Below are 26,429 nucleotides of genomic sequence, written 5' to 3'. Positions count from 1 at the left end.
CCCTGACATTCTGCATTTCTGCTCTTCACAGACTCCTTTACCTGCTGGGCAGCCTTGTAGCTATCTCCGTGGCAAGGCAGGGCCTCTCCTGGCATGTAAACCTGCTAAGTGAATCCGCCCCTCAAGGGCGTGTCAGTACCATTTCCTGGAGCAATGTCACAGGGTGGCTCCATTTTCCATTTGAGCTCAAATATTTTGCTGCTTCTTCCGTAGCTGCCAGACCTGCTCTTGCTGCTGCTCAGGTAGCTTTCTTCTCTTCCCGGCTCCACTATTGGCAGAGGTTTTTGATAAGTGGTTTCCACACGTGTGTCGTGTGTCTGTCTGCCTGCCTGCTTGCCTGCCTTTTTCTTCCATTATATTTCTCTGTTTGTTCCTTAGGTAGAACATCTGGGAGGTCCCTTGCTGACCACTGGAAGAAGATGAGCTCGAGCTATTGGAGTGAGACGAGCAGCAGCAGCTGTGGAACCCAGCAGCTCCCAGAGGTGCTGCAGTGCCAGCCCCAGCATTACCACTGCTACCATCAGTCAAGCCAAGCCCAGCAGCCTCCAGAAAAAAATGTAGTGTATGAGCGAGTGAGGACCTACAGTGGGCCCATGAACAAGGTGGTGCAGGCCTTGGACCCCTTCAACTCACGGGAAGTGCTCTCCCCTCTCAAAACCACCTCCTCCTACCAAAATTTGGTTTGGAGCGACCATTCTCAGGTACAACAAAGAAAGCTATGCCAGACTAGTGGAGAAGGGCAATCTTCAACCTGATTTCTCTTCCTTTCTGCTTCTTTGCCTCTATTCCACAGGATATCTTTTGGTGGATTGCAGTTATATATGCCTTGGACAGTCACCCAAATTCATCTCTTGGCTGTTATTTCACTTACTAGTGTCTGTGGTTGTTCCTTTCCGGGTTTCACTGATTTTCATAATCTAACCATAGTATAGGAAGGCTCATTTTCTGTTTGATCTGACTGAAAGATCTGATCCAAGGAATCCCTTTGCCCCTACTGCAAAGCAGTTCTCAACTTGAGTACAGTAGATTTTTATTAGAACAAGTTCCTACTGATTCACTTCATATCAGAAGCAAACAGGTTTTTTTTGGTATCAAATATGGTGATACAGGTACTGTGGCATGTCTGAGTGATAAGCAGTTATTTGTGCTCAGCAAATAGTATAGCTGCTCTAGGATAAGTGAGAGGTGCAGATGTCTGAATTGTCATATGTGTTTCATCTTCCAAGAATGACACACTTTTTATTGTACGGCCTAGGTGAACAATTTATGGAATACTTGTAGAAAGAGTACTGAAAGAGTAGATATAGGATTGAGGAAGGCAAAATGTAAGCAATTGTTACATGAAAGCTACAAAAGATGGAACTCTAGGACATCCCATAAAATGAAATACATTTGTTTCTTAAGAGTTATTCTTAGCACCAATACCTGTGTTAATAACCTTCCCAATAAATACAAGGTAACACTGCAAGACTATATAAAATTAACAGCTTTATGTGTATTTTTATCCTCTGACTCCTTTTACATTAAATTTGCATGTTTTAAGCTTTCTGGAAAATTCTGTCCAAACTGAAATTGTGTTTTTAAGATACAAAAATCTCAAAAAGCAGTCATTGGGATATGATGCTATGTTACATTATTATTACCAATCAGGAACAATACATATTATTTTTCCAAAACCCACAAATTTAAGTAGAATATAAAGTAACATTTCTCAACTGGTTGAGAAAAACTCCACTTATACTGAGGTCAAGGAGAAGAAAAATATAAAGGTCATAAATACTAGTTTGCATGAGTGATAAAAATAATGCAAATGTGCATTCCAATATTCATACTGAGATGCTAATGCAGAACAAAATGAATGCCACCTTTGTTTTATTGTAGCTCAAAAACAATAATGCGAAGGTTAAAAACAATTACTATTATCTTAGGAATCCTAAAATCATCCTATCTGCCATAGCTATTTAAACAAATTTAGACCCCTTTTTTGTCAACTTGCTAGTAAAGGAAAGGTAAATAGACATTTAAAAGCTGAAATTTGACAAATTATAAATATTGGCTACCGAACAATTTTTAGGAGTATGTTTTATTATTTACTCCTTGGTTCAACTTCCCCTTTCAATAACTCAGGATCAAGTTGGTTGAGCTTTTTACAAGATTTTCCTTATTTTACCTGGCATTTGCCAAAGTGATCCTTAAAAATGGACTATCTCCATCCTAAAATGTAGTTCACCATAGAGGAGTTTATAAACAACCTAGGGGTAGAAAGTGCAGCTGCAGAAACTGGGATAAAAGATTAGAATGGAGGGCTCTGTGAAGTCTGAAGTTATTTACGATTGAAAAGGAAGAAAAGTAAGTGCTGTTAGAAAATGAGAAAGGTGAAAGTTAAGCTATGTGGTAAAGGGAAAAAAAGAAGTATTAATTCCTTAGTGAAACAAGAAGAAAGAATATTTGACTATAAATTTTCAAACTGAGTTGGATATCAAAGGGCATTCACAAATCCACTAAAAGAGAACTTGGCAAGACAGCTTTTAGACAGCTGCCACAAAGAATATGACGAGGAAACTCTTCTATTTTATTTTCCTTTCTCCCTGTTTATTGATGGAATGGCATTGTGGGATCGTGTAAAGTAGGACCTAGATTTGATCTGAAATTACCTTTATGCTAACGAAATGAGTATAATGTGATGGTATGTATAATGTACCATGACAGGCATGAGCAAGCAGTACATATTACTCAAAAACCCTTAATTCACTTTATGTTTCAATAAAGTCTATCCTTAATAAACCATGTTTCAGATGAGTTGATGTGTAGCAATTAGTCTAATACCAGAGTTTGTGACCATGGCAGCTAGAAAAATGGATATTACAATCAATGGTTGATCATCATGAATTCAGTTAAACCTTTACTTTGTTTTTGTTTTGTTTTGTTTTGTTTTGTTTTTTACCTTTTGGTTCTTGGAAGACATTCAGGGAATTCACGAGATTGTAAAATAAATATTACCAGTAGTAAAATATGTTGCCTTTGAGAAACCAAAATTGATGCCACTCTGCTTTGCTTCCTGAATCGTAATTTTAGGTCATGTAGTAGGCATTTTTGATTTAATCAAATGTTTTTTGTAGCACTTTATTTTCCATTTCTAGCTTTTGAGTACGTGCTTTTCTTCTCTTAACCCCTTGTGCACTAAAATGGTGTTTATGGATATAAACATATTTTAAATTTCTCCAGATATATAATGTTACTTTGTTTCTTTAATTAAATGTATATTTTATGTTTTTTGGTTATTATTTTGTTTGATTGATAGAGTGTTTCTCAGAGAAAATTAAGTGTAGAAACCAGTTGCTGGTGAAATTTGCTAAATTAATGGTAGAATTAAAATTACTGGGTTTATCTGCATGAACACGTATAGTCGAACACAGATATAATCAAGGTCTCGGATGCATTTTAGAACTGAATGTGGTCTTGCAAATAAATAGAGTTCTAGAAGCTTAAAGTAAAACAAAAATTCTTAGTTCAATCTTTTACAAAGCTTAGCTGTTAACCTACCATCATTAACTCAAAATGAAATGCCTTAAATGAGCAACATTGATATGAATTACTCATCGGGCTAACATTCTTTCCTTCCACTAATTAAGGTTTTCATGAAGTTCAAGATATTTTTCATGTATACAGAGCAGCTCTGTTGTGAGAGAGAAAAAATGGATTAAAATAAAATATTTTTAAATACCAGTCATTCACTGAATACATGTTTATTAAATGCCTATTTTTTAGCAAACACTGTGATTTTCTGGATAAATATCATTAACCTGTCCAGGGAGAGTTCATTTTTAGGACAGACATACAGAGCCTGGTCTGTAGGTGTCCCATGTGTCTATCTATATTTCATTTTCATTTTAAAGGATTATTTTGTGTTGTGACCATGAGCATTTTATCAAGTAAAACATGCTTTCGTGAGAGAAGGATTATTTTAGTGTATATGTTATAAGGGTTGCCATTCTTTTGAATTTGAAACTTGCAAACAAACTCTAGAGAGCAGCCTGGGGGAAAATGTGTGTTTACGAATGACCTTTGTTCTCAACAATTATTCAGCTGGGGCTTACCTTTGTTTATATGATTTTTTTGTGCTTTTTCTTTGGTTGCAAAGATTGTGGATAACTCTTCTACTCTTCCAGGATTTCTATACACTATCAGAAAAGTTTCCCGTTCTGTGGGGAGGGGTGTGCTGCTTTGATAAATTGTTGTTCGAGGGCGTAGTCACTAAAGTGAATGATTGTTCAAGGAAGTAGGTTGCCTGAAAAAAGAATGAGGTCATAGGATAAAGGGGTTGCATTTTCAGCTTTGGTCTCCTCTTTTGTGCTTACAATTAAATGAAGCTATAGAAATTGGAGAGTGCAACTAATTGCTGAGTGAAAATGCCCATGGCAATTGTATCTTGTTTAAGGGAGGTCTGATAAATTGCTGGGCCTGTTTTCAGTCAAAGGCACTCATAAGCTGTCACGGTGTGTGTGTGTGGCAAGATATGAGGGTGGCAAGTGGAAGAGAGGGAAACTGTCCTTTCAAGTTTATTTTCTTGACAATTCATGACAAAACAATTGGGGAATTTGCCATGCTCTTAAGCCCTATTTAAAAGTTAAAACTTTTATAAGTAAATATATTTCAGCCAACTTTTTCTTCACACCAGGAGCTATCCCAGTAGAGGTCCTTTTTTGATTTTCAATAAAGTATATATACTCATAATTTTTAAAGACAGAAAGCATGCACTGCAAAAAGACTGTATATTTTATTTTCTCTGTCTCCTAGTTTTCTTCAGAAAAAGAAGAGAAAGAACCCAATATGGACATCTTAAATGAGGGATTTGGGTTGGAGAGAAGGAGGAACAGGAAGTAGTTCTATTATACATTCGGTTGCTTTCTTTGTATGACAACAGAAACACAGATTTTATCCTAAATAAAAGAAGTGTTTATTTCATCTAAAGAGAGATTATTATAAATAACATGTTTCTTGCTATGTAAGTTCAGTATAACATCTCAACAATAACCTCAGACAGGTGTTTAACTATGTTACATGGCTTTGAAAGATCCTAACAAAAACGTCTCCCATACTATTCAGGGAATTTATTCAAATGGAGGTTTGCCTTGGCAAATTCTGTCAGCATAAATGTCAGGTGGTTTTTAAAGATATTGCTTCTTTTGAAACTGTTCAGCCTAGAGTATTTGTAGCTCACTATTCTTACCTTCAGTGATTCTCATAGTCGTTGGGAGTAACAGGAGCATACACAAACCTTCCATGGTTTTCCTTCATGGAATATTATACTGTATATTAGTCTTTATGTAAAGTTTTAAAATTCAAATTAGACAACATAAAAGAGTTACACTTTCATGTTAACAAGTTTCCAAATATTTAGAAACAAAGCCTGCACTACGTATGTAATATTCTCTATGATTTAATTCTCATTACCTTCAGTCTCTCCTGTATGTCTTACACCAGGCTTTTGAGCTCTTTGACCAGACCTGTCAACAGGAAAACGAAGCCAACAGGTCTTGACTGAAGAGGTTCAGGTTTTGCAGTCTAAAGACCAATTGCAGAGAAAATTGTATGAAGAAAATGCCCAAACAGGTCTATGTGGAATGTCTCAGGAAGAGCTGTAAATAAATATGCAATCATGAGGTGAACTTTGGCAGAATAGAACTATGAAGCAGTCTAGTTGGAGTCCCTAGGAATATTCATTTTAAAATCTCCACAACTTTATTTACACCTAAGAATATGTTCTCTAGAAAAGTTGCTTAAATTCCCTATACACATCCCATATCACTCCTCTGCTGCAAAAACCTTCAATGACACTAAGTATCTATAAATTGCTTAGTCTGACTTTCAAGACCCTCCGTGATAGGGCTCCTATGGAACTTCCTGGAACTCTCCTTCTGGTGTCCTATGTTTTAGCTAAGTGTAAATGATTGTTCTCTAAATGAAGTCCCCAATTTTTCCACAGCTATGTCTTTCACTCCGTTGCTCTTACATCTGAACTGCTCCTGCTCCTCACCCTCACCAATCTAGACAACCTGAAATTATACAAATTTTTCAAGCCTTTCCTCAGGTGTAACCTTCTGATCCTCTGATTGTCCCAGGTTGAAGTTATCTCTTAGCCCTCAAAACTCACCTAGTGAACTTCTTATAGGTCTCATGATAGTCTACTTAATTCCTATTTGTACTCATAGTGTTTATCCCCTACATGATTATAACCATGAGAGGGTAGAGATTATATTCTACTCATCATTTATATCTCTTTCAATGCCACTACACAATAAGTAGTGAAGAAACTGCAAGTTAGTAACTTAGTCACATATATAATCAATCCAGTGAAAATAATATTTCATATTAATACATGGGTTTTTTGTTTTTCACAACTCTTCCATGTATATGATTATCTAGTAAACAACTTACTAGAACCTCAAAAATTAGATAAAACAAGCATTATTATGTTTATTGTACAAATTGTACAATGTACAAATAAAGACAATATTCATTGTGTATTATTTATCTGTTAAACAAATAAGGAAATTGAGACTCGAATAGCTCAAAATAACTTGTCTATTTAGTACAGCTGGTTAGTGAGTGCCCTGAGTTTAGAAACCAGCTCCTGATATTTTCATTACATCAGCTATCTCCCTTAATTAACTTTAGATATTCATGATTTCAGTTTAAAAATTAGTTCACATTTTTTATTTTAACAAAACATTTGATGATTACCCTTACTGTATATTTTCCCATTCTAATGTTCCATTATCAGAATAGAAAATATCAAAAATACATTAGAGGACAAAAATAGTTTTCCCTCTAGTTTTCAAGGTCTTGCTCTGAAATAATCCTAGAATTCAGGGTATATATTAAGTTTTTAAGGTTTTCCTTTTATCAAAGGAGAATAACACCTTTTGAGCTTCTGCCTTCCCTTCTTTCTCTACTGCACTGAGCTACTCTAAAGCATTCTCACTAAAGTAAATAACTGAGACATTTAGGCCATTTGCACATCATCTGATTTAACTCTGAAAACAGCTTATATATAAAACTGCCCTTTCTGCACATGTACCCCAGAACTTAAAGTATATATATGTATATATATATAAGTATATATAAATAAATATAAAGTATATATATAAATATAAATAAAAGATATTTATATAGAAATATAAATAAAATGTACTTATATATATAAATATATATATACTTTAAGTTCTGGGGTACATGTGCAGAAAGGACAGTTTTGTTACATAAGTATACACGGGCAATGGTGGTTTGCTGCACCCATCAACCCGTCACCTACATTAGGTATTTCTCCTAATGTTATCCGTCCCCTAGGCCCCCACCTTCCGACAGGCCCCAGTGTGTGATGTTCCCCTGAAAACAGCTTTTTTAACAAATAGTTGGAAATAAGATATACTTTTGTGAATAATGAATTCTCTAGGGAAACCAGAGTTTCATAGCTCAGATTTAGTGTGTACAAAGGTATGGACAATTATCTCAAGTGATGTAATGAAATTATCCCCAAAACAGACTGATTTTAATCTACTCTGGTCTTAAAATTGGTAATGCCCTATGTACTTCATAAAAAGTAAAGAAAAAATAGGAGGAAGAGAGCTGTTTTAACTTTCCCAAAATTGAAAATCATTACCTGAAGCAGTGCAGGAAAAAAAGGACCTGTATGTGTTAGAACCAAGCCCACATAATTATAAACCAAATTCTTTTTCATTTTTTTTTTTTTTTTTTGAGACGGAGTCTCTCTCTGTCGCCCAGCCTGGAGTGCGGTGGCGCAATCTCAGCTCACTGCAAGCTCCGCCTCCCGGGTTCATGCCATTCTCCTGCCTCAGCCTCCCAAGTAGCTGGGAATACAGGCGCCCGCCACCATACCCGGCTATTTTTTTTGTATTTTTAGTAGAGACAGGTTTTCACCATGTTAGCCAGGATGGTCTCGATCTCCTGACCTTGTGATCTGCCTGCCTCAGCCTCCCAAAGTGCTGGGATTACAGGCATGAGCCACCTCGCCCGGCCCCAAATTCTTTTTCACCAGACTCTACTTAAAGTTGCCAATAAAGTATAATGTTTGTGTATATAGCAAGTCTGACCCACAGGAATAAATGACTCAACAAAATGCTGAATATTTTATCAGAAAAAGTAAGGTCTTCCTGCAAAATTGAAGAGATTAGATGATATGAGTATTAAACAAAAATTCAATAGTTTATTGAGTTTTAGAGGCTTGTGAGTACACTCTGTAAATCTATCACGTGTTTTACAAATTCTACTGAGTTTATGGAAGTTTAAATTATCTAATCAAGGCTGTTCTTTCACACAGCCACTTGTGGGTGGGGGTCTTATTTTCAGGCCTCCAAAGTTGCTTTTGACAGTGAATAATTTTAAAAGTCCCAGTATTTGACCTTCTGTTATAAGGACTAGTCAAACTTAACCATATAATTAGGTTACACAACTTGAAAAACAGAAAATATAATGAGGCAAGCAATAAAAGTGGCAAAATATAGTGATTAAGAGCATGAGTTCTGGAGTCATGCTGAGTTGGAATTCCAGCACCTTAGCATTAGCTGTGTAATCTCCATCTGGTTACCTATCCTACCACTGTCTAACTTTACTTGTGTATGTAATGGGTTCATAATAGTATCTTCTTTATGGGGTTATTTTGAGTGTTAAAGAGAATGATCTATGTAACATGCTTGGCATAGAAAGCTATTAATAGGTGTTAGTTATCATTATAATCATCATCAAAAGGAAAACAATACTGACAAGTTTAAAAAATTTGTAATTTTTTTGTTTGTATGGAAAAATAAGTTGGGAATGGTCTCATATTCACAGAACGTCAGAAATAGAAATGAACTTAAAGATCCTCTAATCCACACTCGCCCACACCCATATCCCATTTCTCATTTCTCACATGAGGAAACAAATCTCAGAGAGAGAACATGAGTTGACCAGTATTACAAAAGTGGCTAGTAGTATAAATGGGAATAAAATCCAGGGCTCCCGACTCCAGGTGTAGCACTTTTTCCACTATGTCATGATAGCCACCACCACCCCATTATAGCCTTCAATTATTTCATCATCAGGAATGTGGGGCTGTGGCACAAAAGGCATAAAAACAAAAAAAGTGACTTCATTAAATTTAATAGTTTCAACATGAAGGATTTAGGTAAGCTATATACAGATAAATAACAAAATTAAACACTGACTGATACAGGTTATTAAGAGGGAGATTTGGATTGTTATTCCTGGAGTGCTTTTAAAACTAAGATCTCCTTTTCATTCATTCGATCAAAAATTTTGGATCACTTTCTACGGAATGGTCAATGGCTATTTATGGGATGACTTGCTGCAGTCTTGCCTAGATCTTGATGCCATTGAAAGTACCTTTCAACATCAAGATTTTGTTCATTTTGGACATTTACTCACACCATCTTACCTAATTTTGTAGACTTCCAGGGAAAAGGGGTCTTCTTTAGCAAGTCTTTCTGGAATTAATAAACCTATTTTCAGAGAGGTTTTCCCCATTATGATCAGCCTAAATCCATACTGATGCAATTTAAATTCATGCTGGTCAACACCATATGTCTAAATATCTCTGACTCATATTAAGCTACATCTTAATGTTGTAATTTTTGAATCTATTACATTTGTTCTCTAATGTTTCCATGAGGGTTGCATGGGAAAGCCACATTTGTCTAGATGATCAATTCTAATAATGAAGGCTGAAGTAGGGCTAAAAATAATTGAGTACATTATAATCTATGGACTTAATGTTCCAGCTTTCCACATATAAGATTAAAGAATTCCTTCATTTTAGGGCGAGACTAGTCTTTGCTCAAATACAACTATTTGCCGTTTAAACATCTATTATCTTAACATCTGAATAAAGTAATACTGCTTATACTAGCATAAATAAATGTCTTTATCTGTGATGTGTGATGTGTGTGTATTCCTATTTGTTTAAATTTCTGTAGATTTATAAAACTTCTTAGTACGCTTTTGTATCTTAAAAGCTAGTCCAGTTGGCTAGTAAGGTTTGCTATGTTTCATTTGCTAATGCCATCATATTTGAATTGGCTACAAGAAGGACACAGCTATCATTTCTACAACAGCTACCAGATACTAGCCACGTGCATAGTTGTCTTCTCAGAATGATACTAGTATAATATTATTAGCCCCAGCCTAAACAGATCAAACATCCTCTAGTCATGAATACCTTCACACACTGCTGGTGGATGTATAATTATCATAGTCAAATTTGGGAAATTAATTGGGCAGTATCTGTTCAAATGAATAACACACACTCCATGCCCCAGCAATCCCAATTCTGTGTGGGATTCTAAAGAAACATGTTGCACAAGGTTGCTCATTGCAGCACAGTGGAAACCTGGAAATAATATAAATGTTGATCGGTAGGAAAACATAAAAACAAGCTATAAAACAAGCATTTTGGAATACTATTAATTGAAAATAATGCTTTAAAACATGTATCTAGTACATAATACAAGAGATACTGTTTGGTTTAAGTTGTAGAACAATAAAAGCAATAATATTACTATTTATACGTAGGTATTTATGTAAAGACACCTTAACTGACAACAATAGTTACTTCTGGGTAAGTGAGCAGAGGGAAGATGGTCAAGAGAAGGTCTTTAACCTTATCTATATAAATGTTTATATTAAGAATGTGTTCATGTGTTATTCCATAACTAAAGAGCACCCCTCTTTTTTCTTGTCTTCTTGAATCTGCTCCTCTTGGGTCTGTGTGCCAAACCTGCCTGCACATGGCTGTATTTATAACCATTTTCCTAAACTGGATAATGTGTACCTGTTTTGTCTATAATCTGTAATTCTCTGCATTTGTCTGAGCAAGTCTTCTCAATTATTAGCAGAAAATCTGAGAACATATGCAAAAGATTCCTAGAAATACTGAGCCTGCAGTATTGCTGTTGATATAAAGGGTGGTGGAGGATGAAAATGTTACAAGTTCAACAACAACAACAACAAAGAATTCAGAACATTTGGCAGTTTGAGTAAATGCATAGTCCTGTTTTAAGAACACATGTAACACCTACATTGTAGCTATAGTTCTGTATGAGTCTGTCAGTGTTTCCCTTGTAAATTAATGATTCTGATTTTTAATAGTTCCCTTGTTCTAAAGAAAAAATATTTATACCTTTGTAGGAAAATATACTGGAGTTGTGCTAATTGATTGTAAATTATGGTAAGAGATGGGGAGATTGAGTAATGCCATCATTTCTTTGCACACTAATGAAGTGATTGCAGTTTTGTTGGTTTTGAGGAAATACGTAAACAATGCCAGCGTGATGGATAGATTGATCATTTTATTGGACCATTTCAAAAAATTATATTCTTTCACTTTTACAGATTATTTTAACAACAGAGCCTACTCTTTGAAATTAGACTAGAAGCAGAATAGACAAAGCATAATTAAGAGTTAGCTTGAATTGATTTAAAATTAATTACTCTTAGTTGCGTTTTCAAAGGTAGTTTGAAATTTACTCTTAAATTTACTCTTCAAACTACCTTCTTCAAAGGTACTTTAAAATTTACTCTTAAAATTACTCTTAGTTGAGTTTCCAAAGGTAGTTTCTTATATTGGTTTGAGAATTATTTTTTCTAAGTTTTATTTTATTTTTAAAATTTTGGGCACATAGTAAATGTGTACATTTATGGGGTGCATAAGATGTTTTGATACAGGCATGCAATGTGAAATAAGCACATCATGAAGAATGGGGTGTCTATCTCTTCATTTGATAATTATTAAATTTTACATCATTTGATGAGAAATTATTTAATGAATACAATGTACACTGTTCGGTTGATGGTTACTCTAAGATCCCAGACTTCGCCACTATGCAAAATATCCATGTAACAAAACTGCACTTGTACTCCTTAAATTTATAAGAATTTTAAAAAAGAAATAGAACAAATACTGAAAGGAAAGTTTTGTTTGATAAAATATTATATCTTGTTAATTGCAAACATATAATAACATATGAATGCAGAGTTCTTGAAGCAGAAACAAAAAGAATGCAACCTAACAGTACAAGTAGAATGTATTGCTATGAAAGCACTCTAGAAACTCTTTTATCATTGGGTTATGTGAGAAGACAACAAAGTAATTTAGTTCTTTGGAAAGATGGACATTATGTAAGATAGCACTAAATAATGCTCTTATTTCTGACTAACCACATTATTATAAAAATAAAGAAAAAATACCATGAGAACTTAAGACTTTCAAATAATTTCTGAACTCCCTTTTGTTTCTCTTAACAGGAACTCCATTCTCCAACTTTAAAAATATCTACATGTGCCCCAAGTACTCTACATATAACCCAAAATACTGAACAGGTAAAAGAAGTTGTGAATTACATTAGATTTGTTCCTCTTTTTTTATATGGAAATCTTCTTCATGTATGTAAGCAATCTTTAGACCCTCATAAGACTTTACACATTCATACCATGTGAGGATCATAAAATATGAAAGAGGATTCTCACATATGAGAATCACCTCAGCCCCTAAAAGTAATGTGAAACAAGTGCTATGAATCAGATTCTTCTGTTTCATTGCCTATTCAATCTGACTGCTTTTAGTTTGAGTGCAGTTTAATTTAGCGAAGTGAGTATGGACGAAATAACTAGATCTCAGATTGATTGAAGACTTGGCTTTATGAGTGATAGTATTATGAGTTCATATTCAGAGAGAATAACTTATAGGGTCATAACTAACTCTTCTTATAGGTGTATGATTTGAAAGACACACAAGGATCTATTTCCTTAGCTTTTATGTCCTAATAATCCCACTTTTAGGATTATTCTTGAATCTAGGCATTGTGTATCCAAAAGGTAGCTATAATAATAAACAGCATATTGAAATATGTGTTTCATTAAGTAATTGCCACATATCAAAAAGTAAATTCGAAGAAAGCAAAACATAAAGCACACTAAGTTTGTTGTTACACGAAAGAGGAGTAAAGGGGTTATGGGATTTAGAGGGTAGGAAGGCGGGAGATGCTGTTTTAAGAAAACAATCTGACCCAGATGTGGAGTCAGGATGTGAACTTGGACAGTGAGGAGACAAATGAACAAAAACTGGTCTTTAGTCCTTGAGCATAGCAAGGAAAATATGATATTATGCAGAAAAATAAGATTATCAAAGAAAAGTTTCCCTACCACTTCTCAGTTTGGTCTAGATTACAGTTAGGTCAATTAGAGTAATGCACTTACTCAGCTTACATTTGCTGAACACCAAGTATGTGCCACATATTGCACAAAGATAAACTAGACACAATCACCATTTTCAAGGAGCTCATAGACTAGCATGGGCCACATACATAACAAACCATTGGACAGTGGGATAAAGGTTATAATTGACTTAGAAATGCAGCCCTATAGGACCAACAAAGTGAGATTGATTCACTTAAATCACAGGGGTGTTGACTACACTCAAATCCAGTCAAAAAATTGTATTATCTATTTTATTTTTCATAATTAAGGGCTTTAAAATTGGGTTTACTGTACATATTATTTCTGATAATGAAAATATGTGTTTGTTGTAGAAAATTTTAGAACTATAAAAGAATATAAAGAAGCAAAAGCAAAAATCACTCATGATTCCTTCCCCCACCTAGAGATTACTACTCTTTGTATTTTGTTGTGTTTTCTTCCATTCAAATACAAAATTGAGTTTATACCATATATAGAGTTTTATATCCTCATTTTCTCACTTATATGATATTATGAGCTTTTAATATAAATTTGTATTATTCAAGATCATTATTTAATGGCTACATATTCCAGCTTATGGATGATTATTCAATCTTTCCCCTCTCCATAAGAGAATACCTGCCCTGCTGAACCTTCATCAGCATTATTTTTTTAATTTTCCAGTAAAAATATGGCATTCTTCTGCTATGTTTGATTCCTAGTTTGGCTGAACACTTTTTATTAAGTTTATTAACCATTTGCTTTTATTTTTTATAAATTGTTCATGTCATTTGATCATTTTTCTATAAGTGTGATTTTGTTCTCATTGATATATAAGAACTCTCTTTATATGGATGATATTAACTCTTTTCCCTGCCATGGAACCCCTCGCTTGCTCATTACCAGGCAGGGAACCTCCGACTTAGGCCTACAGCACAGAACCCCCATCCCGGGCTGATAGCACTGAGTGACTGCTGACCTGTATCTCCCTGGGTGGAGCCCCCAGGACCTCAGGCCACAACCACTGCTAAGGTCCTCTCTGCTGCCTCCAAGTTGAGGAGAAAACAAACACTGATATCGCCATAGAGCTGTAATGGACATCCCTGGAGTGCCAAGCCACAGTCTACAGCCAGCACTCAAGCGGGAGAGGAGCCCACGCTTTCAGGGCATTGAGAGGGCGCATAGCTGCAACTGTGAGGAAATAACAGAGGAGCAACGGGACAGAGCAAGAGCCTACCAACAGACCACTATGCCTAAGTGCCACCTGTTGGATCACAACCCAAAGCTTCAACAACAATACCTCACTAACATAACCCCCTGTGAAACCAAAGACAAGAAGTCAGCTATTTAGACCCTGCACAAAACCTCAGCCCTGTGAAGACATCCATAAAAGAAGTCTATTGACTGTAGTCAACCTACACTGCAGTTAAAGGAACACCCACACACAGAGATAAGAAAGAACCAATGCAAGAACTCTGGCAACTGAAAAGGCCAGAGTGGCTTATGTCCTCCAAATGATCACACTTGTTCTCCAACAAGGGTTCTTAACCAGGCTGAACTGGCTGAAATAACAGAAATAGAATTCAGAATATGGATAGAAATAAAGATCATTGAGATTTAGGAGAATGGCAAAACCCAATCTGAGAAAACTAATAATCACAATAAAATGATACAAAAGCCAATACATGGAATAGCTAGTAAAAAAAAAGAACCTAACTGATCTGATAGAGCTGAAAAAACACACTAGAAGAATTTCACAATGCAATCACAAGTATTAAAAGAAGAATACATCAAGCCGAGGAAAGAATCTCAGAAACTGAAGACTGGCTCTCTGAAATAAGACAGTCAGACAAAAATAAAGAAAAAAAAGAATGAAAAGGAATGAACAAAATCTCTGAGGAATATGGGATTATGTAAACAAGCTAAATCTATGAATTATTGGCAACTCTGAAAGGGACAGGGAGAAAGCAAAATCTTGGAAAACACATTTGAGGATATGGTCCCTGAAAACTTCCCTAGCCTTGCTAGAGAGGCTAACAGTCAAATTTAGAAAATACAGAGAACCATGCAAGATTCTACACAAGAAGACCATCCTCAAGACACAAAATCAGCAGATTTTCCAAGGTTGAAATGAAAGAAAGAATGTTAACGGCAGCTAGAGAGAAAGGGCAGGTCACTTACAAAGGAAACCCCATCAGGCTAACAGTGGACCTCTCAGCAGAAACCCTGCAAGCCAGGAGAGAGTAGATGCCTATATTCAACATTATTAATGAAAAAAATCATCAAACAAGTATTTCATATCCAGCCAAACTAAGCTTCTTATGCAAAGGAGAAATAAGATTATTTTCAGATAAGCAAATGCTAAGGGAGTTTGTTATCATCAGACCTGCCTTACAAGAGATCTTGAAAGGAGCACTAAACATGGAAAGTAAAGATCATTATCAGTCAATAGAAAAACATACTTAAGTGCACAGCTCAGTTACATTATAAAGCAGCCACACAAGCCAGCATAACAACCAGTTTTCCCAAAATAATAACAGAATCAAATGCACACATTTCAATACCCACCTTGAATGTAAATGGACTAAATGCTGCCGTTAAAAGGCACAGAATGGCAAGCTGGATGAAGAACCAAGACTCTCCCTAAAAAATGCTCTCTTCAAGAGACCCATCTCACATACAATGACACCCATAGGCTAAAAATAAAGGGATGGAGAAAAATCTACCAAGAAAATGAAAAAAAGAAAAAAGCATGGGTTGCAATTCTAATTTCAGACAAAACAGACTTTAAGAAAGATTTTTAAAAAAGACAAAGAAGGGCATTACATAATAGTAAAGATTTCAATTTAACAGGAAGACTTAACTATCCTAAATATATATGCACCCATCACAGGAGTACCAAGATTCATAAAGCAAGTTCTTAGAGACCTACAAAGAGATGTAGACTCCCATGCGATAATAGTGGGAGACATCAACACTCCACTGAAAGGATCAGACAGCTCATCAAGGCAGAAAACTAACAAAGATACTCAGGTCCTGAACTCAAGATTTGACCAAATATATCAGACAGACCTCTACGGAACTCTCCTCCCCAAAACAACATAATATACATTTTTCTCATCATCACTTAGCACATACTCTAAAATCCACCAAGCAATCAGATATAAAACAATCCTCAGGAAATGCAAGAGAACTGAAATCATACCAAACACCTTCTTGGACCAAAGCACAATAAAAATAGAAGTCAAAGTTTTAAAAATCACTGAAAACCATGCAATTACATGGAAATTAAACCACATGCTCTTGAGTGACTTTTGGGTAAATAATGACATTAAGGCAGAAATCAAGAAGTTCTTTGAAACTAATGAGAACAAAGATACAACATACCAGAATCTCTGGGATGCAGCTAAGGCAGTGTTAAGAGGGAAATTTATAGCATTAAACACCCACAACCAGAAGTTAGAAAGATCTCAAATTAACAACCTAACATCACAACAGAAAGAATTAGAAAATGAAGAGCAAACCAACCCCAAAGCTAGAAGAAGATAAGAAATAACCAAATCATTGCTGAACTAAAGGAAATTGAGAAGCAAAATAAATTCAAAAGATCAACAAATCCGGGAGTTCGTTTTCTCAAAAAATTAATAAGGCAGATATGCTGCTGGCTAGAGTAATAAAGAAGAAAAGAGAGAAGATCCAAATAAACACACTTAGAAATGACAAAGGGGATGTTACGACTGACCTCAGAGAAATAAAAATAACCATTGGAAACTGCTACAAACACCTCTATGCATACAAACTGAAAAACCTAGTAGAGATGGATGAATTCCTGGACACATTTTTCCTCCCAAGACTGAAGCAGGAAAAAAATTGAATCTCTGAGCAGACCAATAATGAGCTCCAAAATTGAATCAGTAATAAATAGCCTAACAACCAAAAAAAGCCCAGGACCAGATGGATCCACAGCCAAATTCTACCAGATGTACAAAGAAGAGATGGTGCCATTCATATTGAAAGTACTACAAAAAATTGAAGGGGCGGGACTCCTCCCCAAATCATTTTATGAGGCCAGCATCATCCTGATAGCAAAACCTGGCAGAGACACAACAAAAGAAAGAGAAAGCTTCAGGCCAATATCCTTGATGAGCATTGATGCAAAAATCCTCCACCAAATACTTGCAAACTTAATCCAGCAGCACATCAAAAAACCAATCCACCACCATCAGATAGGTTTCACTTCTGGGATGCAACACTTGTTCAACATTCACAAATCAATAAATTCTATGCATCACATAAACAGAACTAGAGACAAAACCACATGATTATCTCAATAAATGCACAAGGGCTTTTGATAAAATTTAACATTGCTTCATGTTAAAAAGTCTCAATAAACTAGGTATTGAAGGAACATACTTTAAAATTATAAGAGCCATATGTGACAAACCTATAGCCAACATCATAGTGAACGGGAAAAAGCTGGAGGCATTCCCCTTGAAAACCGTCATAAGACAAGGATGCCCTCTCTCCCCACTCCTATTCAACATAGTATTGGGAGTCCTGGTCAGAGCAAACAGGTAAGAGAAAGAAATAAGGAACTTTCAAATAGAAACATAGGAAGTCAAACTATCCCTGTTTGCAGTTGACATGATTCTATATCTAGAAACTCCCATAGTCTTGGCCAAAAACTACCTTAAGCTGATCAACAACTTCAGCCAAATTTCAGGATACCAAATCAATGTGCAAAATCACTAACATTCATATACACGGACAACAATTATGCTGAGAGCAAAATCAGGAATGCAATCCCTTTCACAATTGCCCCCCCCACACACATACACACATACATACACACACACGCACACGAAATACCTAGGGATACAGCTAACTAGTGAGGTGAAAGATCTCTACAATGAGAATTACAAAACACTGCTCAAAGAAATCAGAGATGACACAAACACGGAGAAACATTCCATGCTCATGGATAGGAAGAATCAATATTGTTAAAATCGCCACACTGCCCAAAGCAATTTATAGATTCCATGCTCATGGATAGGAAGAATCAATATTGTTAAAATCGCCACACTGCCCAAAGCAATTTATAGATTCAATGCTATTCCTATTAAACTACCAAGGATATTCTTCACAGCACTAGAAATAAAACTATTTTAATATTTATATGGAATGAGAAAAAGAGGCCAAATAGCCAAGACAATCCTAAGCAAAAAGAACAAAGCTGGAGACATCACACTACCCAACTTCAAACTACTACAGGGCTACAGTAACCAAAACAGCATGGTACTGGTACAAGAACAGACACATAGACCAATGGAACAGAATAGAGAGCGCGGAAATAAGGCCGCACACCTACAACTATCAGATCTTTGACCAAGCTGTCAAAAACAAGCAATGGGGAAAGGACTCCCTATTCAATAAACGGAGCTGGATAACTGGTTAGCCATATGCAGAAGATTGAAACTGGACCCCTTCCTTATACCATATACAAAAATCAACTCAAGATTGATTGATTACAGTCTTAAATGTAAAACCCCAAACTCTAAAAACCCTGGAAGACAACCTAAGCAATACCATTCTGAACATAGAAACAAAATGTCAAAAGCAATCCCAACAAAAGCAAAACTGACAAATAGAATCTAATTTAACTAAAGAGCTTCTGCACATTAAAGGAAACTATCAACAGAGTGAAAGGACAACCTACAGAATGGGATAAAATATTTGTCAACTACACATTTGACAAGTCTAATATCCAGCATCTATAAGGAACTTGAACAAATTTACAAGAGAAAAACAAACAACCTGATTAAAAAGTGGGCAAAGGACATGAACAGACACTTCTCAAAAGAAGCCATACATGTAACCAACAAGCATATGAAAAGAAACTCAATATCACTGATTAGAGAAATGCAAGTCAAAACCACAATGAGATTCCACCTCATAACAGTCAGAATGACTATTATTAAAAAGTCAGAAGAAAATAAAACCTAACAGATGCTGGTGAGGCTGTGGAGAAAAGGGAAAGCTTATACATTGTTGGTGAGAGTGTAAATTAGCTCAACCATTGTGAAAAGCAGTGTGGCAATTCCTCAAAGGGCCAAAAATAGAACTACCCTTTTACCAGCAATCCCCTTACTGGGTATACAACTCAGCAATCCCATTACTGGGTATATATCCTAAGGAATATAAATCATTCTACCATAAAGACACATCATGTACATGAATGTTCATTGCAGCATTGTTCACAAAGGCAAAGATATGAAATCACTATGCCCATTAATGATAGATCGGATAAAGAAAATATGGTATATATATATATATATATATACACCATGGAATACTAGGCAGCCATAAAATAGAATGAGATCATGTCTTTTGTGGGAACATGGATGGAGCTGTAGGCCATTAAACTTAGCAAACTTACACAGGAACAGAAAACCAAATACCGCATGTTCTCACTTATAAGTGGGAGCTAAATAATGAGAAATCATGGACACAAAAAGGGGAATAATACACACTGGCCCACACTTGAGGATGCAGGGTTGGGGGAGGGAGAGGTTTAGTAAAAATAACTACTGGGTACTAGGCTTAGTCCCTGGGTGATGAAATAATCTGTACAACAAACCCCTGTGACAAGAATTTACCTATATAACAAAACTGCATATGTTCTCCTGAACCTATAATAAAAGTTAAAAATAATAAATAAATCTACATGAACCCCCCAAAAAAACTCTTTTCCCATCAACATTTTACAATGATACCTATGGTCCTCTCTTTCCAGCACACTGAAGATTTATATGTTTTACTACACACACATACACGTTTTTCTCTTTGTGTCTCTTTTCATTTTTTAACGTCTTTTCCAAACCAGAGGTTTAATTCATCACTATTGAGATGTTATTTTCTTGTAATCATTTACAATGAAAGAAGCATTTTAAAATGTGGATGAAATACCATGAAATGAGTATAATACAAGTACCCAGTAAAATGTTGGGCACAGAACACATGCTTTTATACATGTTTCTGAAATTAAAATTAACTAAATCATAAAATCATACATTATCGTTCATGCAAATAACTAAAAATTTAACCCTGGAAATTGTTCCCTATTATTATTGATAGCTCCAAGCTCATTAAATAACTATGATTATATCCAGCTTTTGTCTTTTCTTCACAGGAACTTCATTCTCCAACAGTGAAAGTTACTACATATCCACAGACCACTATTAGGAAATATGTAGTACAAAATCCTGAACAGGTAAGACACAAACTTTTCCCAACGTGTAATTCTTTAGAAGTTAATTGCTTAAACAAAAAGGCTTAATCAGTCACCAGATCCTTAAGATCAGATAGTTGGACTTTCTTTTTTTTTTTTTTTTTTTTGAGACGGAGTCTCGCTCTGTCGCCCAGGCTGGAGTGCAGTGGCGCAATCTCGGCTCACTGCAAGCTCTGCCTCCCGGGTTCACGCCATTCTCCTGCCTCAGCCTCTCTGAGTAGCTGGGACTACAGGCGCCCGCCACCACGCCCAGCTAATTTTTTGTATTTTTAGTAGAGACGGGGTTTCACCGTGGTCTCGATCTCCTGACTTCGTGATCCACCCGCCTCGGCCTCCCAAAGTGCTGAGTGGACTTTCTTACAGTTACAGAGTAAATTGCTGATTATCAGTATCAATAAATGCCATCTTTAATGCCAGACAACCATGCGTCTATATATTCTGACGCAGAGATGCAATACTTCCAAGCAGGTTGGAAATTCTTGGGCTGTAAAGATTTTCCTCTTCTATAGCCCCACCCTTATGCTACAAAAGACTTTTATGCACTTGGAATGAAAGAAAAAAGGGACAAAGTTCTTTTACAAGCTTCACATAAAAGCTCTGTCAACTGCTGCATCAGGGGTTGGAGTTTTCAGGCTGTTTACCTTTGCCATGGAGATATGGACTAGGAAGATGAAAATTAAAGGTCAAAAGTTAAAAAGTGTCCCTATGACTTTATTGCCTGTGGTGTGTGAACTTTTGTACCCAGCAATGAGTTTTTTAGAAAATTACATTATTATTTGTTTACTGAGATATAAATCCTCACATTTCACAAACTAAGATTCCACCATAATAAGCCATCCTCAACACATGCATTTACATTCATGCACACATACCTCTTCTTTAGCTGCAACAGGAGGCTCTATGAGGTTGTAAGGACATCAGTTTCACAATTGGCAACAGTACGATCCAGATAGGACTACAACAATTCTTTGCTTTGCTCTTTATTTTTCTGCCATGATGGGAAACCATTCTGCCCTTCCCTTATAAGATAAAATAAACTATTTGCTTCAGCTGTGGAAAGGAACGGGTTAGATTAGGGTCCTGCTTGCTACTATTCTAGGTGAGTGGGGAAGATGTACTAAGCTTTTACTAGTATCTAAACCCTTTCTTCTTCATTTACTTATTTATTAAAAATAATCTTCTCATGGCTCCTTAGCTAAGCAGGCTGCTGGTTGTACATGTGTGTCGGTATGAACCTGAGGCTCTGAGTTGAGGAGTAATTGTTTTGGACATTTGCTTGAGTTTTCATATATCCTTGTAAATATTGAAAAGGCATGTTATTACAGCTAAATCAGTTGCCTGTTCCTCCTTTTGCAGAATCAAATATTTACGCAATAAATCTGAAAAGGATGGAGGTAGGGAGGGGGAGGTATGGAGGAGGAGATGCGAAAGGCCTGGGAGAGGAGAGCGTATCTTTTTCTGTTACTTGGCCAGTCACTTTACACATTCCTGTTCTTCCTTTCCCTCTCTCTTTTTCTTTCATTTTACACGTAATCTGGGGGATATGCATACTTGGATGCATATTGCGCTTGATACTCCTGGCTTTCAGAGTTAGTTCTAGATAACCCATTATTTTCATAGTGTGAGAATTGCTATGCTTGCCTAGGATATATCCAGAGAGATTTAAAATGTCCTATCATTTGGATTCCAATCCACTTTGCCAGCAATTCTTACATGACTTTGGATGAATCCTTATTATTTAGTTAATAGGGAAAAGAAAGAATTAATAACTATTGGGTATATACTCCATGCTAGGCAATTTCAATATTATATCCTGGTTAATCCTAAAAAGGTGAAACAAATGGAAGCACAGAGAAATGCAGTCATTTACTCAGTAAATATTTATTGATTGCCTATTATGTTCCAGAAATTGCCCTAAGAACTGGAGGATAAAGCAGTAAACAAAACAAGGTCCCAACCTTCTTCAACTTAAGTTCTTAGCTAGTGCAAAACCATTCAATTATGAAGGAGCAAAATTGGAACTGAAATTGAACAATGCAGAGCTGGGAATGAAACATTTGCAAATGAAGGACAATTGATGATGGAGGTGAATTAGGATCTAATACTCACTTATGCACTCCCTTACCCACATGTGGTTACAAAAACAGAGAAATCAGAAGTATATATGCAAATACCTAACATATTGGAAAAACTGAGCCTACCCTTGTAAGACCTCATCAATATGACTGTGTTCAACTACAAACTTGTTCAACTTGTAGTTGAACACAGCCATATTGATTTTTGTCTCAGGACAAAGTCCCAGCAGAGGGTTGAAGAAAATGGTCATTTTAAATCATTTAACTCTTTCCATTATTGAAGAGTGAAACAAATTTCAAGTTTCATGATGCTTTGTAAATGAAAAGTAATCTAACTTGTTTTACAAAGCAGCTTGAAAATCCTGTTTAGCTATATCCCCCATTTTATTTATCTAAGTAGATTCCTTTTTTGTTTGCTCTTTTAAATCCCCTCAGGAGAAGATTCTAGTTTAATTACAATATTTATAATAAGCTGAACCTTCTAAATAGCAATTTCATCCTCTTTCACCTCCCAGCTTGTCTAATCTTTATTTCTTTTTCCTGTAATTAAAATATTCTCAATCCACTTGTTTCATTATGATTTTTTTCTATCTCTGTTAAGGCTTTTTATTTTTTTGTTGTTCCTGATCTTCCTTATTCTCCATTTGTCATCATTTAATCTAAGGATTTATGCATTCTGGTTAACATTTGATCCAGAAATGAAGGAAATACATTTGTTCCATTAGTGGACATAATCCAATTAATACTAATCAATTCCATTAATTTTCCAGTTGTGAAGCTCCTGCTATGGGGAAGACACTATACAGTCTCTCAACAGAAACGGGGAAATAAGACATGTTTCCCAAATTAAAGGAGCATACAGCTCTTCTCAGGGAAAGAAATAAGACAGGTCCACAAATAGCTATGTAGAATATGTGGTGAGATGTAGGATAGATGCCATGAAAGGACTACAGATAAAAATTATTATTGGAGTTCAGATGTCAGAGATAATACATTTGTTTGGGGGAAAATCAGGGAAGGATTTATTGTGGTATTTAAGGTATTAGTATGATTAACCTTGTTATTAGCATTGTTTTACTACTAAGGAAATGAAAGTTTGAATAAGTGTAACTTGCTCAGGTCTTCTGATGCTAATTCATTACTCTCTGTCTTTTCTGACAGCTTAGATGGTAGCTTTAACAAGATTCGATGACTTACTGGATATGGAGAAAAGTCAACATGACCCTAAGCTTTTTAGCTTGAGACACTGAGAGTAAGGTGACCCACTTAAAGTGATTGAAAAGTGAGTGGGAGGAGAAGTAGATTTAGAAAAGGGTGAAATTTTGAGTTTTATTTGAACCAGTAGCATTTTAGGTGCATAGAAACAGAAAGATACCTAACAGGCAGTTAAAAAATGACTCAAAGAAAGGTCATATTTAACAGAGATGTGGGAATCATTCCTCTTAAAGGTATCATTGCAGCTATGGGAATGAGTGAGATCACTAAGAGGTAATGGAGAAGGTTGGGTCAGAACCTTGAGAAATGTCTACTTTAAGTGAACAGAAGGAAGGAGCCACTTTCAGAGACAGAGGGGTTATCAGAGAGGGATGTGAACACACCATAACTGAAGCAAATGCAAACATGGGGTGGTCAACCATCTCAAATGACCAAAAGGCCTAAGAAGATGAGGTTTGAGAATAGGGTTTGACCATTAAGAAAGCGATAGTGACATTGATAGAGCTGTTTTGGTATACTTATGGAGGCAAAATCCAGATGCAAGAAGTTAATGGGTGAGAAGATGAGATGAATTGAAAAAAATGAGTGAAGATTACTCTTCTGGAAGGGTATTGGTCAAAGGAAGGAGAGATGGATGGTTGCTAAAGGAGAAATGAGAATCTTGTGAACCTGGGAAACTTGTAGATAGAACCAGTAATAAGGAAGGCTAAAGATGCAACAGAGAAAGGAGACAAATGGGATAATATTCTGGAAGAGATAAGAAGGAATGGGATTCCAGGTACAGGTGGAGAAATGACTTCAGGAAAAACAAAGAGAGAGAGAGAGAATGCATCTTTTTCCTTAACTGGATGGAAGGAGCAGAAAAGAGAGATTTTTGAGATGTGCAGGAAAATAGAGAGATCTCATTGGATAGATTATCTTGGTTTTCTCTGTAAATAGGAGGAGAAAGAGGGAGTATAAGCACAGGAGTTGAGGAAAATGAAAATATTTGTAAGCAACGTTATAAAGAATTTGATGAATACAAATATAACTACAAAGGTTGAACGATCTACTTGAAGTTGGATATCTTCAAATTGTAATGAGCCAAATCAGCAAACCTTTTTTAAAAAAGTTTTTTTCCACAAAGGTTTTGGGGCCTGGGAACAGTAAAGTAGATGTTGGGGATTATATACTTTGTTAGATGTGAGAATTACTACCAGAGCTTCTAGCTGTTACAATTAAAATTATAAGATCTGCCACTTTGAAAACCCCTATTAATTTTTAGGGTGGATCTGGCACCAATTCAAATAGACAGGTTGAGAAAAAGAAGGTGCCAAAATAGAATTGTCTAGCAGCTCATTTGTTGAGACATCTAAAACTTCTGATTAAATTTATTTTGTTGAGTTATTTTGACAAATTATTTATATCAATTCTTGATTTACTTTCTTACAGATTTGAGGAAAATAATAGTCCCCTAAATTTGGAGGGTTTTTTTTTCAGTAAGTCATTTCAAGTAATATGGTCAAAATATTCAAGACAGAATCAACATCGTTAGTGCCTAGACAATCTTTTTTCTTTTTTTCTTTTTTTTTTTATTATACTTGAAGTTCTAGGGTACATGTGCACAATGTGCAGGTTTGTTACATATGTATACATGTGCCATGTTGGTGTGCTGCACCCATTAACTCGTCATTTAACATTAGGTATATCTCCTAATGCTATCCCTCCCCTCCCTCCACCCCACAACAGGTCCCAGTGTATGATGTTCCCCTTCCTGTGTCCATGAGTTCTCATTGTTCAATTCCCACCTATGAGTGAGAACATGTGGTGTCTGGTTTTTTGTCCTTGTGATAGTTTACTGAGAATGATGGTTTCCAGCTTCATCCATGTCCCTACAAAGGACATGAACTCATCATTTTTTATGGCTGCATAGTATTCTACGGTGTATATGTGCCACGTTTTCTCAATCCAGTCTATCATTGATGGACATTTGGGTTGGTTCCAAGCCTTTGCTATTGTGAATAGTGCCGCAATAAACATATGTGTGCATGTGTCTTTATAGCAGCATGATTTATAATCCTTTGGGTATATACCCAGTAATGGGATGGCTGGATCAAATGGTATTTCTAGTTCTAGATCCTTGAGGAATTGCCACACTGACTTCCACAATGGTTGAACTAGTTTACACCCCCACCAAGAGTGTAAAAGTGTTCCTATTTCTCCACATCCTCTCCTGCACCTGTTTTTTCCTGACTTTTTAATGAGCACCATTCTAACTGGCATGAGATGGTATCTCATTGTGGTTTTGATTTGCATTTCTCTGATGGCCAGTGATAATGAGCATTTTTTCATGTGTCTTTTGGCTGCATAAATGTCTTCTTTTGAGAAGTGTCTGTTCATATCCTTTGCCCACTTTTTGATGGGGTTGTTTGTTTTTTTCCTGTAAATTTGTTTGAGTTCTTTGTAGATTCTGGATATTAGCCCTTTGTCAGATGGGTAGATTGCAACAATTTTCTCCCATTCTGTAGGTTTCCTGTTCACTCTGATGGTAGTTTCTTTTGCTGTGCAGAAGCTCTTTAGTTTAATTAGATCCCATTTGTCAATTTTGGCTTTTGTTGCCA

The 26,429-nt window shown here is 35.9% G+C and overlaps 1 protein-coding gene across 2 annotated transcripts in view; it reads left to right on the top strand.

Moving 5' to 3' along the window:
* The first annotated feature begins 137 nt into the window (after nucleotides 1-137).
* POF1B (POF1B actin binding protein) overlaps nucleotides 138-26,429 on the top strand; it is a 103,593-nt gene continuing 77,301 nt past the window's right edge. The window contains exons 1-4 of one of the 2 annotated variants that reach the window (XM_003269016.4): nucleotides 138-242; nucleotides 379-701; nucleotides 12,322-12,396; nucleotides 20,441-20,521. In XM_003269016.4, coding sequence (XP_003269064.1) covers nucleotides 420-701; nucleotides 12,322-12,396; nucleotides 20,441-20,521 — 438 coding nt within the window. In that variant the 5' untranslated portion in view covers nucleotides 138-242; nucleotides 379-419. The remainder of the gene's footprint in view (nucleotides 243-378; nucleotides 702-12,321; nucleotides 12,397-20,440; nucleotides 20,522-26,429) is intronic. The other variant, XM_012498739.2, reaches the window with a different exon arrangement.

Source organism: Nomascus leucogenys, chromosome X (assembly GCF_006542625.1).
Source record: "Nomascus leucogenys isolate Asia chromosome X, Asia_NLE_v1, whole genome shotgun sequence".
In the NCBI taxonomy this organism is placed as follows: domain Eukaryota; kingdom Metazoa; phylum Chordata; class Mammalia; order Primates; family Hylobatidae; genus Nomascus; species Nomascus leucogenys.
The sequence above is the reverse complement of the archived record's forward strand: the minus strand, read 5'-3'. Positions and strand labels throughout refer to the sequence as shown.